This window comes from Rosa rugosa, chromosome 4, assembly GCF_958449725.1.
Source record: "Rosa rugosa chromosome 4, drRosRugo1.1, whole genome shotgun sequence".
NCBI lineage: Eukaryota > Viridiplantae > Streptophyta > Magnoliopsida > Rosales > Rosaceae > Rosa > Rosa rugosa.
Window position 1 is genome coordinate 37,343,044 of NC_084823.1, and position 14,235 is coordinate 37,357,278.

At 45.4% G+C, this 14,235-nt stretch overlaps 2 protein-coding genes across 2 annotated transcripts; one reads left to right on the forward strand and one right to left on the reverse strand.

The window, feature by feature from the left end:
• Positions 1–9,556: 9,556 nt before the first annotated feature.
• On the forward strand, positions 9,557–10,898 carry LOC133743958 (protein transport protein Sec61 subunit gamma). Its single transcript, XM_062172045.1, has 3 exons — positions 9,557–9,739; positions 9,841–9,956; positions 10,725–10,898. Exons 1-2 carry the CDS (start codon positions 9,646–9,648, stop codon positions 9,954–9,956), a joined length of 210 nt encoding a protein of 69 aa, XP_062028029.1. The 5' UTR covers positions 9,557–9,645; the 3' UTR covers positions 10,725–10,898.
• A 457-nt stretch (positions 10,899–11,355) lies between these two features.
• Positions 11,356–13,599, reverse strand: LOC133743321 (acetolactate synthase 2, chloroplastic-like). The gene has a single exon (XM_062171204.1). It carries the CDS (start codon positions 13,501–13,503, stop codon positions 11,521–11,523), a length of 1,983 nt encoding a protein of 660 aa, XP_062027188.1. The 5' UTR covers positions 13,504–13,599; the 3' UTR covers positions 11,356–11,520.
• Positions 13,600–14,235: the final 636 nt, after the last annotated feature.

A 14,235-nucleotide genomic window follows, 5' to 3' on the forward strand; every position in this document is an offset into this window, starting at 1 on the left:
TGGCCAAGGATCTGTCGCCTGAGTGGTTTCCGCATTCTCCGCCATGGATTTCCGCTAGGACGACCTTTCCCTCCTCTGGGGTTAAACAGTGGAGGTTGGGATGGGTGAATCCTTGGCGGTAAAGCTTGCCATTCTGGATGTTGTAGCGGGTTGCTCTCCGCTTGAGCTGTCTTGCCTGGACCTTATCTTCTGGCAATGTGCCGCTGCGCTTATATGCAATGATCTCGTCCATCCAGCTGGGGTTGACTTCAATGTTGAAGATCTCCGCCAGGGTCTTTGTGATGCTTGGCTTGTCAAGGTACTCCACCCTTGTGTCCGCTGGACTCTGATGTGGCTGGGCGGTTGCCAGTCTCGCCAGTGAATCAGCCTTGGCGTTCTTTTCCCTGGGGATTTGTGTGATGGTGTGAAATTTGAACTTTTTTTAGCAACGTTTTGACGTACCCCAAATATGCCGCTAACTGCTGGTCCTTGGCTTGGAAGCTGTCGTTGACCTGGTTAACGACTAATTGAGAGTCGCTGAATATGTTGACGCTGTCAGCCCCTAAGTCAATGGCGAGGAGCAGACCAGCGATGAGTGCCTCGTACTCCGCCATGTTGTTTGAAGCCTTGAAGTTGAATTTCAACGCGTACTCCGCGTTCAGTCCCCCGGGTCCTGTTAAGATGACTCCGGCGCCGCTGGCCTTGGCGCTGGCGGAGCCGTCCACATGCAGGTTCCAGTCTGACTGTAGGGGAGTTGCCTCCTCACCGGTTACCATTTCTGTTCCGGGCTCTGTCTCAGTACCGGGTTCAGGCTGACGCTCGGTGAGTTCAGCGATGAAGTCCGCCACTGCCTGGCCCTTCATGGCAGTTCTTGGCTTGTATTCTATGTCGAACTCGCTGAGCTCAATGGTCCACTTGCTGAGGCGCCCCGAGTGTTCACGGTTCTGCATCACTTGCCTCAGCGGCTGATTGGTTAACACATGGATCGTGTGAGCCTGGAAGTATTGCCGGAGGCGTCTGGCGGCAACGATAAGTGCGAGGGCCAGTTGCTCCAAGGGAGGATATCTTGTTTCTGCTCCGTTCATGCCTCTGCCGGCGTAGAACACTGGGAGCTCATCTTGGCCTTCCCGCCGGACAATGGCGCAACTTACCGCCGATGCCGAGACCGCTAGGTATATGAATAGTGTTTCTCCTTGCACAGGGACAGAAAGGAGAGGGACTGCCGCCAGGTATTCCTTCAGGCCCTGGAACGCCGCCTGACACTCTGGGTTCCAGTCGATGACCTTCTTGTGAGTTGTTTTGAGGAGTTTGAAGAATGGGGCACACTTATCAGTGAGTCGAGAGATGAATCGAGAAAGGGCGGTTAACTTGCCCTGGAGGCACTGGACGTCCACCTTATACTCGGGGTCCGCCAGGTTAAGGATGGCCTGTACCTTATCCGGGTTAGCCTCGATACCTCGCTCGCTGACGATGTAACCGAGAAATTTGCTAGCGGTGACTGCAAAGAAACATTTTTCTGGGTTGAGGCGCATACCATAGGCCAGGAGGATGGTTACTATGATCCTGAGGTTTGCCACATGTCCACTGGCCTTTATGCTCTTAACTAGCATGCCGTCCACGTAGACCTCGATGATTTTTCCCAGATGCTCAGCGAACATGGCGTTCATCAACCGCTGGTAAGTTGCACCGGCGTTCTTCAGACCGAAAGGCATGACATTGTAGCAGTAGAGGCCTTTGTCGGTGGTGAAGGTGGTGCATTCCTGGTCGCTGGGGTGCATCTTGATCTGATTGTATCCAGAGAAAGCGTCCATCATGCTGAGGAGCTCATGTCCGGCGGTTGAATCGACTAGCTGATCGATACGAGGTAGCGGGAAACTATCCTTTGGGCATGCCTTGTTGAGATTTTTGAAGTCGACACACATCCGCCACTTGCCGCTGGGCTTTTTGACCATTACCAAATTTGAGATCCACTGGGGATAGATGACTTGGCGGATGAATCCAATGTCCTGGAGTTTGGCGACCTCCTCTCCGATTTCCCGGCATTTTTCCTCATCAAAGGCCCTTCGCTTCTGCTTGATGAGATAAAAGGAGGGTTTGATGGTCAGTTTATGAGTGATAATTTCAGGAGAGATACCTGGCATGTCCGCGTAGGACCATGCAAAGACGGCGGTGTTATCACGTAGGAATTGAGTGAGTTCTGCCTCCACCTCTGGGTTTAGTTGGGCACCTATGCGGACTGTCCGCTCAGGGTGTTCGTCTGAGATGCAGACAACCTTCAACGACGTGTCCGGGTTGACCGGCCCTTCCTTACATATTTCTCCTCCTCATCTCTAGGATCCTCAAAGATGTTTGGTGGCGGTGCCTCATTACCCACCGTCAGAATTTCATGGCGGCGCGTTGACTGCGCTATAGTCGTTGAATAACATTCTCGTGCCAGCTGCTGGCTTCCCCTCACACAGCCCGTGCCGTTGGGCGTGGGGAACTTCATGAGAAGCATGTACCCGGCAATGATGCACTTGAGCTTGTTAAGCGCTGGTCGACCAATGATGGCGTTGTACGAACTGAAGCAGTCGACAATAATGAATTCCGTATGTACCTCCGCCATGCATGGACTAGTGCCAATGACCAGTCGCATGTAATCCGACCCTAGCGGTTGTGTGACGTCACCGGAGAAGCTGAGCAGTGGCTCGTGATCCTGGAGTAGTTTTTTGTTCCGCTTGAGATGGTCGTAGCAACCGCTGAAGATGACGTTGACAGCGGACCCGCTATCCACCAAGATTCTCCCCACCGAGAATTTGCCAAGAATGGCATCGACCAAGAATGGGTCGTCAGGGGGTAAATGCACTCCGCGCTCCTCCTCCTCTGAGAAGGTAATAGGTTCCCAACCTGATCTTGGGAGTTTGGCGGATCTTTCGTAGCGGATGTTGCAGACTTCCTTTGGGTGATTAGCGCGTGCATAGCGCTTTCTTGCCTTGTGAGACATGCTGGTGATTGGAGCACCGCCATCGATGGTGTTGATGCGGCCCAAGGTCTCAACGTTGGCAATTACTGGTGGTGGTTGGCGCACCTTGAACTGCTCCAACTTGCCGTCACGGTACAAGGTCTCAACGGCCGTTTTGAGAGCATTGCAGCTGTTGGTATTGTGGCCGCTGTCCTCGTGGTATTTGCACCACTTGCCGGTGTTCCTGGGTTTGCCTGTTTTTGGGTACTTTGGAGGGGGTGGCGGTGGGATCTGATCCTTGCACTGATTGTAGATGTCTTCATACGAGGCCGTCAGGACCGTGAAAACTGCATACCGCTGCGAGGACTCCGCCTGCTTGTTGCGGTTATCCCCATGGGTTGGGCGGTTGCCCTTGTTGTAATGCTGGTCCTTCTGCCGCTTGTTCTGGTGGTGGCTCTGCTGCCACTCCCTTCTCTTGTCAGTTGGCGGTGCTGAGGGGGTCTTGTTAGCGGTTTCCTGATAACTGGAGGATGGCTGTGTTGACTTTGTTGGAGTTGCTGGTGGCGGTGGGGTTTCTTCATATGTGATGAATTCCGCCTGGGCGTGAATGACCGCCTCACTCATGACGTGGTCATACGTCGCATTGGGATGACTGTAGTTGAGGTGATAGAGGAACGGTCCCTTGAGAAGTCCCTTCCTGAAGGCCGCTGATGCCATCGTTTTGTCTAGGTCACGGCACTGAGACGCTGCCGCTCGCCACCTTGTGACGAAGGCCTTCAGTGATTCATCCTCCCCCTACTTGACGCTGAACAGCTGACTTGTGTTGTGATGCCCGGCGGACAATAAGATGAACTGGGAGAGGAAAGCGTGGGATAGTGCATGGAATGAGCTGACAGACCCCGGCGGACACTCAAAGAACCAGTTCATTGCCTTGCCATCCAACGTTTCGCTGAACAAGTGGCACAAGGTGGTGTCGTCGAACCCCTTGTTGTTGGTGACCTTCTTGAAGGTGTCCATGTGGACGAAGGGATCAGACATTCCGCCGTAATGCGACATCTTTGGGGTTTTTGCATATGCCGGTCTGACAGCCTGCAGAATTACAGCGGTGAAGGGCCCAGGTATGGAAGCGAAGAGCGATTCTGAGTTGGCGCTGGGACGCCCGACTCCGCCCGGATGAACCTCTGCTCCAGTTGGTGCATCCTTTCCAATATTTGGGTTGTTGCATCGTCGGTGGAATCAGCCTGAATGATCCGCTGGGACGGCCTGCGCCTCGGCACAGGCGGATTACCCTCAGTCCTCGCCCTAGCCTCCGAGCGGTTGGTGTGCGGGAGTGATTCCGCCTCCTGTTCTAACATTAGTTGGGGTATGGGCGGTGGTCCCATTCCCAACAACTCAGGTGGGTTCAGCGGTACCTGCATCTGTATGACCGGCCCTGGTACCAATGTGCCGGTGCCGGGTCGACTACGCCTGGTGCTACGTGACTGCTCGCTCTGTGCTGGGCGGGCGGTGGCCTCCAGCGTCTTCTTTAGTTCCTCAAAACGTGTCATGAGCGTAGCCACCTGTCTTTGGGCTTCAGCCTTTTCCTTGCGCTCCTCCTCACGCTCTCTGTTTGCCTTATGAAGATCCGCCAGTGCCAGCTCGTACATAGTGACGAGATCTTGGCCCGGCGGGCGGCTGCTACTTGGATTTACCTCACCGCCGGGGTTGGCCAGGGTTGTGAATAGTGCGCGGTTAACATCTACCGCTGGGTCGGAGGGTTGGGGGATGGCGGGATGGTCTGACTGCTCTTCAGCGTTTCCCCCGCTGCCGTTAGTCATGGTGATTGTGATGGAATGGCCTTTTGTTCAAGGATTCCCACAGACGGCGCCAATGTTAATGTCTAAAAGTTCGGCGGTAGCTGAACCTTCGTTAACGCTGATCCGATGGGTGGATCGATACTTGCGATGTTCTCAAAGCTTCCGCTACCTATCAAATAAAATACAAAGGGCGTCAGAGGGAGACCGCGTTGAGCGGTCTTCAACTCTCCGATGCCTAAGTTAGTCAATGTATTTATGTTGACAAGTAACAGTAGGTAAGTATTGAATGCGTAATTAATGAGGAGAGAGGAGAGGACCTTTTATAGGTGAGGAAGAGGTTGATCTTCTCTTTGTTTTCGATGTGGGACTGATATGCTTCAGTTCCCAGTTTCAGAAGCTTCTGATGCCATCTTGGCGCAGCGCGTCGGCAGCGATCTGGAGGTGGTCCGACGTTGGGGCTGTAGCCCGCCTGGCGGTGTGTCTGCATGTCATTCCTTTGGTTGGAATTAGTACCTTTGGCGGTACAATGAGCGTAGCCCATTAGAGCTAATTATGCTTGCAAATGTACATGTATGTACAACCCTTGTATTTTGTTAATGTTTGTGACCAAGGGGTCTAATTAATGTAAAGAATGAGAGAGAGAGAGCGAGACACAAGAAATATAGTGGTTCGTCTCCCGCCTTAGCGGGAGACTACGTCCACTTGAATATTGTACTGTGTGTGTGTTACGCCCCGTATCCGATTTACCCTTTTACTGTGTCTGAGTGAATTACTATACGTTTTACCGTCCTTGGTTTCAGTTTTTACCATTTAGGGGGGTCCTAGAAGTTGACTTTTTATGGGTTAACAATTTGAGAAAATTTTCTTCACGAAAGTTGTGGGGGACGTTAAACCGAGTCCGTGGACATGTGGTACACTTAAATCGGAGTTCATATGTGAAAGTTATAACTTAAAATGTGAAAGTTACTGTTCATGGTAATAAGTATATATATGGAAAATTACTGTTGGTAGATTTCCATTTTCGGAAATCCACCCCTCACCTCAGTAACTCTATCTCTCCTCTTTCTTGATTTTTCTCTTCCCCTTCGGCCTCCCTTTGATTTCCGGCCGATCTTCTCATTCCGGCCACCCAACGACAAACCCAGGGCATAGGACGACGCTTCTCCTCCTCCTTGACACGCCTACGGTGGTGATTCACGAAGATTTGGCCGGAATTTCGCAGATCGAGCTTCCAAACTTTAATGTAGCAGTCGGCTTCCATCACCGATTCTTTCAATTCCGACCACCTCCGACTACAAAACCGGATATTCTAGAAAGCCCACTCCTCATAGATGAATCTCTCCAAGTTTCACGATCCAATTTGAGGTGTGGAAGGAGAATTGAAGAATTGAAGTTGTCACTGTTCATTTCGGTGTTCTTCGGAATTTTGCTCCGATTCCGGCAATTTCAAGTATAATTAGGCTTAAGTGCAGTTGAGAAAGATGTTTGGACTGTTGAGTTGTGTTTGTTGGTAAAATTTGATGGCCTGTGGTGGTGTTGCCTGCGGCGCCCACGCGTCGCCACTGTGGGTGGCGCGTGGTGGAGCGTAGGGCGGAGTTTTGGTTTCGGTTTGTAGCTAATTAAATGGTATTTGAGTTGTAGAAGCTATAATTGTGAGTTTGGGGTAATTTAGATGGTATCCGATGCGGATTGAAGGAGTTGGGTTAAAGAAGGGGTTTATAATTTCAATTTCTAATTATCGTAACTTTAAATTCTCGTCCTGTAATTATATTTTTACGAGTGCTATTCGTACAGGACGAGAGGAGTCTCCATACGAGGAGAATACCGATCGACGACAGGACTAGCTAAATACTATGAGTGGACTTTTGTTTTTAAATAATGATGCATGCATTTAGTTCTTAAAGTAATGCTCTAGTTAATTATCATATTACATTTCGAGCATATGATTTATTTTCAGAGATTGATTATTATTTGACGAATTATTTATTTCCGAGGTGATTTCCGGAATTATACTTTTTAATTATATTTCTATTCGTCGATTTGAGATTTTCAAAGGATTTTCGAAATGGGATTTCGATAGAGTTATATTTCTTGTTTATTTATCGACTTTCGGTTTTGGCATTGGGAATGCCTTGATGATGATTTTGGTATTGGTTTTGTTTCGATTTATGGAAATTATGATTTATTATTATTTCTTGCCTTTCTGCTATTGATTTGAGATACTTTTGGCGTATGGGACACGTCGATGATATTTTCGGCTTACTGTGAGAGTTGGGGGAAGCTTTATGGATTTATGTGGTTTTCGGATTTTCTTTTGCCATACTTTGGGTGACTATTATCATTAATTGCTAGCATTGATGTCCGCCTTTGTGGCGAGGTGATGGGATCACCGAAGCCCGTCCGCCTTTGTGGCGCTAGTTACTGTCTTTGTGACAGTAATGCTCAAGCCCAGTATCCTAATCGCTACACTTAGTGGCGTGTGGGTATATAACGGGAGTATATGGGAATACTTTAGCCTGGGAGGCTATCACCCGAGCCTGGGAGGCTCATTCGTATGGCTATCTTCTTCCCCTACTTTTATATTATTTCTGGGCTAGCGGGGTCTAGTCCGATGATACGATACTCAGCGGATTTGATTTACAGTTTCCAGTTTCCTGATTTTAAAGATAAATGTTTTACCATTGTTGCATGCATCGAGTTTTTAAATAAATAAATGTGGGAAAGTATAAAATCCTTTTTCTTTTCAATTATTTATTTTTGTCCACTCACGCTAACGTTTTCATATACTTTTCCCCTGGGCCCTTCGATTTCAAATGCCCAGTTCACAGCGTTGCTGCTCGGCGCATTAGGAGTGAGCCATAGTGACCGCACCTACTTCCGTCATCTCGTATAGTAGGTTACCTGTTTAACCTACTGAACTTTATATAAATTTCTGTTTTAGATTGCTCTGATTACTATGGGAGTTGTGACCCGGACTTGTAATGAATTTTATTAAGGTCTATGACCTAACTTTGGTGAATTGTTGTATTTTAATTATGGAGCTTCGTGGACTTTTAAGTATTTGAAATACTATTATCATCTTTGAGTTTGAATTGGTTGGAATATGGGAGCAGGATGGCTCCAGGAGGATACGGTTGGGTTATTAGAAGTGTATTTGGTTTCTTACAGGTTTGGGTTGCCTACTTTTAGGGGAGGTTCTGCCGAAATTTTTGGTAAAATCTTCTTTAAAAGTGGGTCCCGCAGGGCCACTTCAGATTTCATGGTGAAATCTGGGGCGGCCCAAGGGGATTACAAAGTGTGTAATGGGATGTTGAGTAAGTGGGAAGGAGTCTCATTTTATAGGAGAGGGAGGCTCCTTCCTCTACTTGGTTTCCGATGTGGGACTCAAATACCACTATTCTAGTATAGAAAAGCTATGTTGTGAGGGCAACTTGGCAAGGCCGGGAAGGTGGCTTCCCGGCGACGTATTTGCCACTTCCGGATACCGTAGTGTAGCTTGAACATAGGGCTACGGGATGCATGTCTCGGTTGGGCCTCACCAAGGCTTGTGGGTGTCCCAAAAAGGGTGTTACTTATGCTTGGTGATATAGCAAATCCTCCATGCATAGTGAGAGGTATCTACATATTTTAAAATAAAAATAACATCATGAAAATTCAAAAGTACACCAATTTTGGCAATAACACATTTGAGCAAGGATTTTGTAGTCCAAAATTTCATAATAAATGCTGGGAAACAGGGAAAATCAATCCTATGGGATCTGAAATGAGTGATCTTCCCCCCTATTTTCCCCTCTGTTAGGAAAATACTTCCAAAGTTTGTATCTACCAAACAAAGGAAATGAATGACTTTCCTTTCCTGATTGCTCAATTCCGTGAACCAAACATGGGCTTAGGACAATGTGTTTGCATGCCTCAATTCGATAAGTTTTTTATATATATAAAAATCAATATATTATATTATTTTCAATCTTATCTAAATTATTATTCTCATTTTTCAAGATATTATCATATTATTTTTTGTTTTAATTTTACAAGAAATTCCGTCACAAGTTCTTTACAACAAAATTCAATTGTTATGAAATACAATGAGAATCATTGGATTACCGATCAACCAATTAAAGATTAAATCAACCAAAAACTCAAGCAAATACTTACTTGAGCGAAGTAATCATGTAAAGTTAATAGCAAACATTGATGCGGTTCAACATGAATAATTTTATTTTCCTATTAGGACAAATGCAATGCATATATAGTTAGTCATCGTCAATATAAGGTCAATAACATAACCTCCAAAGTCTTAAACCTAATCTAAAAGAACCGGGGAGCAAGATGGGATGAGAGTCACTCAGAACCCACCAAACAGTCACCAACAAAGGTATATTATTTTCTGAGTACTATTGGGAAAATTCTACAATGTGTTACTCAAGTGAAATTTTGCCATCACCTTCTACTTTGAACTTTTTTTAATGTCCTTTTTTCTAAAGCTTTTTGGAGACATTCTCTAAGCACTAAACCTTCAAGTTGTTTTTATTTTTTTGAATAAAAACCTTCAAGTTATCATAAGTGGGCAAATCCACTATTTAGTCTAGTGATATAACTCTCTTTCTATATCTCTCAAACAACCCTTTGTTGATGCCTTGTTGTCGTAGATCAATACCACAAAAAAAAAAAAAAAAAAAAAAAATTATTTTGTTTATTTTTCTTTCGGCGTGCGAACCCAAGGCCCAAACAATGAGCAACCGTAGCCTGGAGATATGTGGGCCTAGAACAACCCAAACAATTGAGCCTCACTCCAAAATAACCTTCAAAAGAAAGAAAGAAAGAAAATCCTCCTTATATTGACCAGTGTCCTAACGCGTCTAAACCACACTTCTTCTTCTTCTTCTTTTATACATTCTCAGATCTTCTCTCAATTCGCTCACACAGAAGATGGACGCCATAGACTCAGTCGTGGATCCCCTCAGAGAGTTCTCCAAGGACTCCATCCGACTCGTCAAGCGCTGCCACAAGCCCGATCGCAAAGGTAACACACGCCCATCTCTGTTTTCTTCTAGATCCGGTTTTGTACGAGCGAGCTTTTAAGAGATTTTGATGGATTTGGTGCTCGATTTATTTCTGCTGCAGAATTCTCCAAGGTGGCGCTCCGGACCGCGATTGGATTCGTGGTGATGGGATTCGTTGGGTTCTTCGTCAAGCTGATCTTCATTCCCATCAACAACATCATCGTCGGATCTGTTTAGGTATTTTGAATTCTACATCAATTTTTGTCTAATTGGTTTTGAGTAATGGAATTTCTAGAGATTATATATGCATGCAAGAACTTGTTGATTGAGATGGTGGAAAATTGCAAAAGGTTTCGTTCCGGTTATGTGCTTTTGTATTACAATGTATGAGCTCATTCAGCTGAGGAAGGATTAGAATTTAGTGGTTTGTGATGCCTTGGAAATTGAATGCCAGTTTGTGCTTTTGGTTCATGCATCTGTGAAAAATTTAGGAAGTAGTGAAGGCAATGCTTATAGCTGCATATTGTTTTTTCCCATGACAATATATTTGAAATGTTTCTGTAAACTGAAGTTGGCTATACAATCTTTTGGTGCATGATTATCGGTTTGAGTATTTCACCCCAGTTGAAGTAATTGTAATGTTTGGGGCGGTTAATTTGTTTTGCATTTTGGTTAGAAATACACGAGATGATATGATGTAATGGACATCTCCTTGTGGCGTGATTGATAAGAATTATGAGTTCTGGTTTTCTCTGTTGCTGTATTATAATACTGTGTTGTGATATTGCAAAGTTCGATATGCTATCACGGTTACCTTCAGTTTTCTGTTATGAAACTTGGTCTGTGTCCTGATAACTTGAAGTCACTGTTATTTACATGTTCAGTGGATTTATTGATGTGTAATATATTGATTTCTGTTTCCTTGGATTGGTTTGGCAATGCTCTTCTTTCTTCAAAGAGTGATATGAGGATTGGGACTGATGTTGTTTTCCTATATAATATCAGGTCATGCTGAAGATCAAGTTTGATAGATGATAGGTGCAGCAACTTGAGAGTTTGAAGAGGAGGCATTAGTGTGTGCTTTTTAGTTCTCATTTGGTTCCCTTTAAGATATGTTTACAGTACTTTTGTAAAACGATGAATCATGAAGTTTCTAATTTTTCACAATTGAGACCTTAATCCATGTGCCTTGTACTATTTTTTTTTTTCATCCTTATATTGCTTGGTTCTCGTATCTATGGTTGTTCAGTTGCTCTTTGACCAATAAAGAGCAGCAGAGATGGTAATGGGAAAATAATAACCGTTCAATTGTGATAAAAGGGCTGGATTGGGAAAATTTAGACATACATTAAAGAAACGTTGTTTTGATTACTAATCTACTGTTGGTACTTGTTTCGCCCAATTGGGATTCGAGTTCTCCAACTGATTGATTTTTTAGATTTCCAGCCGGTTCTTACATGAAAGCCATGTTGACTGAATTAAACATTTCAGTCATCATTAGAAATGGCTATATTGTGCAGTTAAAATCACTGTTCTTTTCAAGTCATCTTAGAGAAAATTACGTGCATTTGCTAGATCATTTGCAATAATATATAATGAAGGTACAGACAATGATCATAACTTGATTACACAGAAGTGAAATATAGAACATTATTCTTATTAGATCAGCACAAATGAACCAAGAAATACAAAGCACAACACTTAACTTGATCGCTAGACAGAACGCATTAATATGATTACTCATACTGAAACTAAGCAAAATTGTACATACTAAAACAAAATGAAATACTGCAAAATGAAATCAGTAACTTATTCTTCCATCACCCTCAGTTATCACATCTTTGAAAGCACCACCGCTTGGGATCATAGGCAACACATGCTCTTGATGTGGTACAATAACGTCCAACAAGTATGGACCAGGAGTGTCCAACATTTTCTGGATTGCCGCTTTGAGGTCTTCCTTCTTCGTCACACGGGCAGCTGGTACCCCACAAGCTTCTGCGAACTTTAGCATATTTGGGAAGATCTCAGACTCATTTGCTGGGTTGCCCAAGTATGTGTGAGCCCTGTTTGCCTTATAGAAGCGATCCTCCCACTGAACAACCATACCCAAATGTTGATTGTTCAACAGCAGAATTTTGACAGGAAGATTCTCCACCTTGATTGTTGCCAATTCTTGGACATTCATCATAAAACTTCCATCACCATCAATGTCGACAACAATAGCATCTGGATTTGCTGCCGCGGCCCCCATAGCAGCTGGCAATCCAAAACCCATGGCTCCTAAACCCCCCGAAGTCAACCACTGTCGAGGCCTAAGATATTTGTAGTGTTGAGCCGCCCACATCTGATGTTGCCCGACACCGGTGCTTATAATAGCCTTCCCTTCAGTTAACTCATCAAGAACCTGAATGGCATACTGAGGAGGGATGGCCTCCCCAAAAGTCTTGTAACCCAATGGAAACTTCAATTTCTGCTCTTTCAGCTCCGCCCTCCAAGCTGAAAAATCAAGCTTAAGCTTCTCCAATTTCCCCTCCAATATCCTGTTCAACCCTTGTAACGCTGGTTTCACATCACCACAAACAGACACATGAGGCTGCTTGTTCTTCCCAATCTCTGCAGAATCAATATCAATGTGCACTATCTTAGCCCGGCTAGCAAAGGCCTCCAGCTTCCCAGTCACACGATCATCAAACCTCACACCAAAAGCCAGCAACAAGTCGGCCTTGTCCACAGCATAGTTAGCATAAACAGTCCCATGCATTCCAAGCATCTGCAGCGACAAGTCATCCTCATCGGAGCTCGGGTAAGTCCCGAGACCCATCAAAGTACTAGTAACCGGGATCCCAGTAAGCTCCACGAACCGCCTCAACTCCTCACTCGAGTTCAAACACCCTCCACCAACATACAACACCGGTTTCTTGGACTCCGACACCAACCTCACAATCTGCTCCAGATGTACCTCACTGGGGCTTTTGGGCAACCTAGACATGTAACCAGTTAACCTAATGGGTTGGTCCCAATCCGGAACCACAAGCTGTTGCTGCACATCTTTGGGTATATCAATCAAAACCGGGCCGGGTCTACCCGATGTAGCTAGGAAAAATGCTTCTTTAACAATTATAGGAATGTCCTCTACATCAAGAACAAGGTAATTGTGCTTGGTGATGGATCTGGTTACCTCAACAATCGGCGTCTCCTGAAAAGCATCGGTTCCGATCATCCGGCGGGGCACTTGTCCGGTGATTGCCACCATCGGAATGCTGTCCATGAGCGCGTCGGCGAGACCGCTGACCAGATTGGTCGCGCCAGGGCCGGAGGTGGCAATGCATACGCCCGGAAGCCCCGACGCGCGCGCGTAGCCCTCGGCGGCGAAAACGCCTCCCTGCTCGTGGCGGGGGAGGACGTTGCGGATGGTGGTGGAGCGCGTGAGGGCCTGGTGGATCTCCATCGACGCGCCGCCGGGGTAGGCGAACACAGTGGTGACGCCCTGGCGTTCGAGCGCCTCCACGAGGACATCGGCGCCTTTTCTGGGCTCGTCGGGGGCAAATCGGGGAATTGGAGATGCTGGGTCTGGAGGAGCAGCGGTGGTTGTTGTGGTGGCGGTGACAGGTGTGGTGGCGGCTTTGGGGGTGAGAGAGTTGGAGATGTGGAGAGGGCGGAAAGGTGTGTGCTTGTTGGGGTGAGGGAAGTAGGGGAGGGCAAATCGGGAAAGTGGGTTTGGGGATTTGGTGGGAAGAGAAGGTTTGGAGAAGGAGGAAGAGGGTGGAGCTATGGTCGCCATTGTTGACGAGGTGAGAGAGGCGCCTCAGAGTGAAGAGACTGGAATGAATTGATTGTTTCAGTGTGGCTGCGAAGAGGGTGGCTCTTGTCCACAAAAGAGTTTATCCTATTTATATTTTTCATTGTCCTTTTTTTATGGTTTACATATTTCATATGTTTTTGTTTTTTGTTTTAACTCGGTCTTATTTTTATATATTTTTTATTCTTGTTGGTCTTTATGTAAATATTTTTGTTTTTGAGCAAATTAAAAATTTGGTTGTTAAAATATCATAGTCTATCCATTCAAAAAAAGAGTATCTTTTTCAGTCCAGTATCATTTGGTCTAGTGGCATAGTCTCCTCTTCGTAAGTGGAAGCTTGTGAGTTCGACTCATGAAAGACTAGTTGTAGCATCATTTGAGTTATTTATATGATCAAAAAGAAAAAAGAAAAACTCTTTTTCAGTTCCATTTTGTAACTGCCCTTGAAATGTCTAAAAGTGTTTTTACTACTTTTCAAAAGCGTTTTCAGACATAGAAGCATTTATGTTCAAATTACTTTAAAGTGTTTTGAAAACTACACGAAACATATTCTATGTTTTTTCATTATATTTTTATATTTATATAAAAAATTATTAATTCAAAATTTCAAAGTGCTTCTAACACTTCTTGAAGCAATCAGGAACAAGCGCTTAGTTTGGTAATATGGTTTTGCAATTTTCACCCTCTTTCTTCCTTCCTCATGGTTTTGCAATT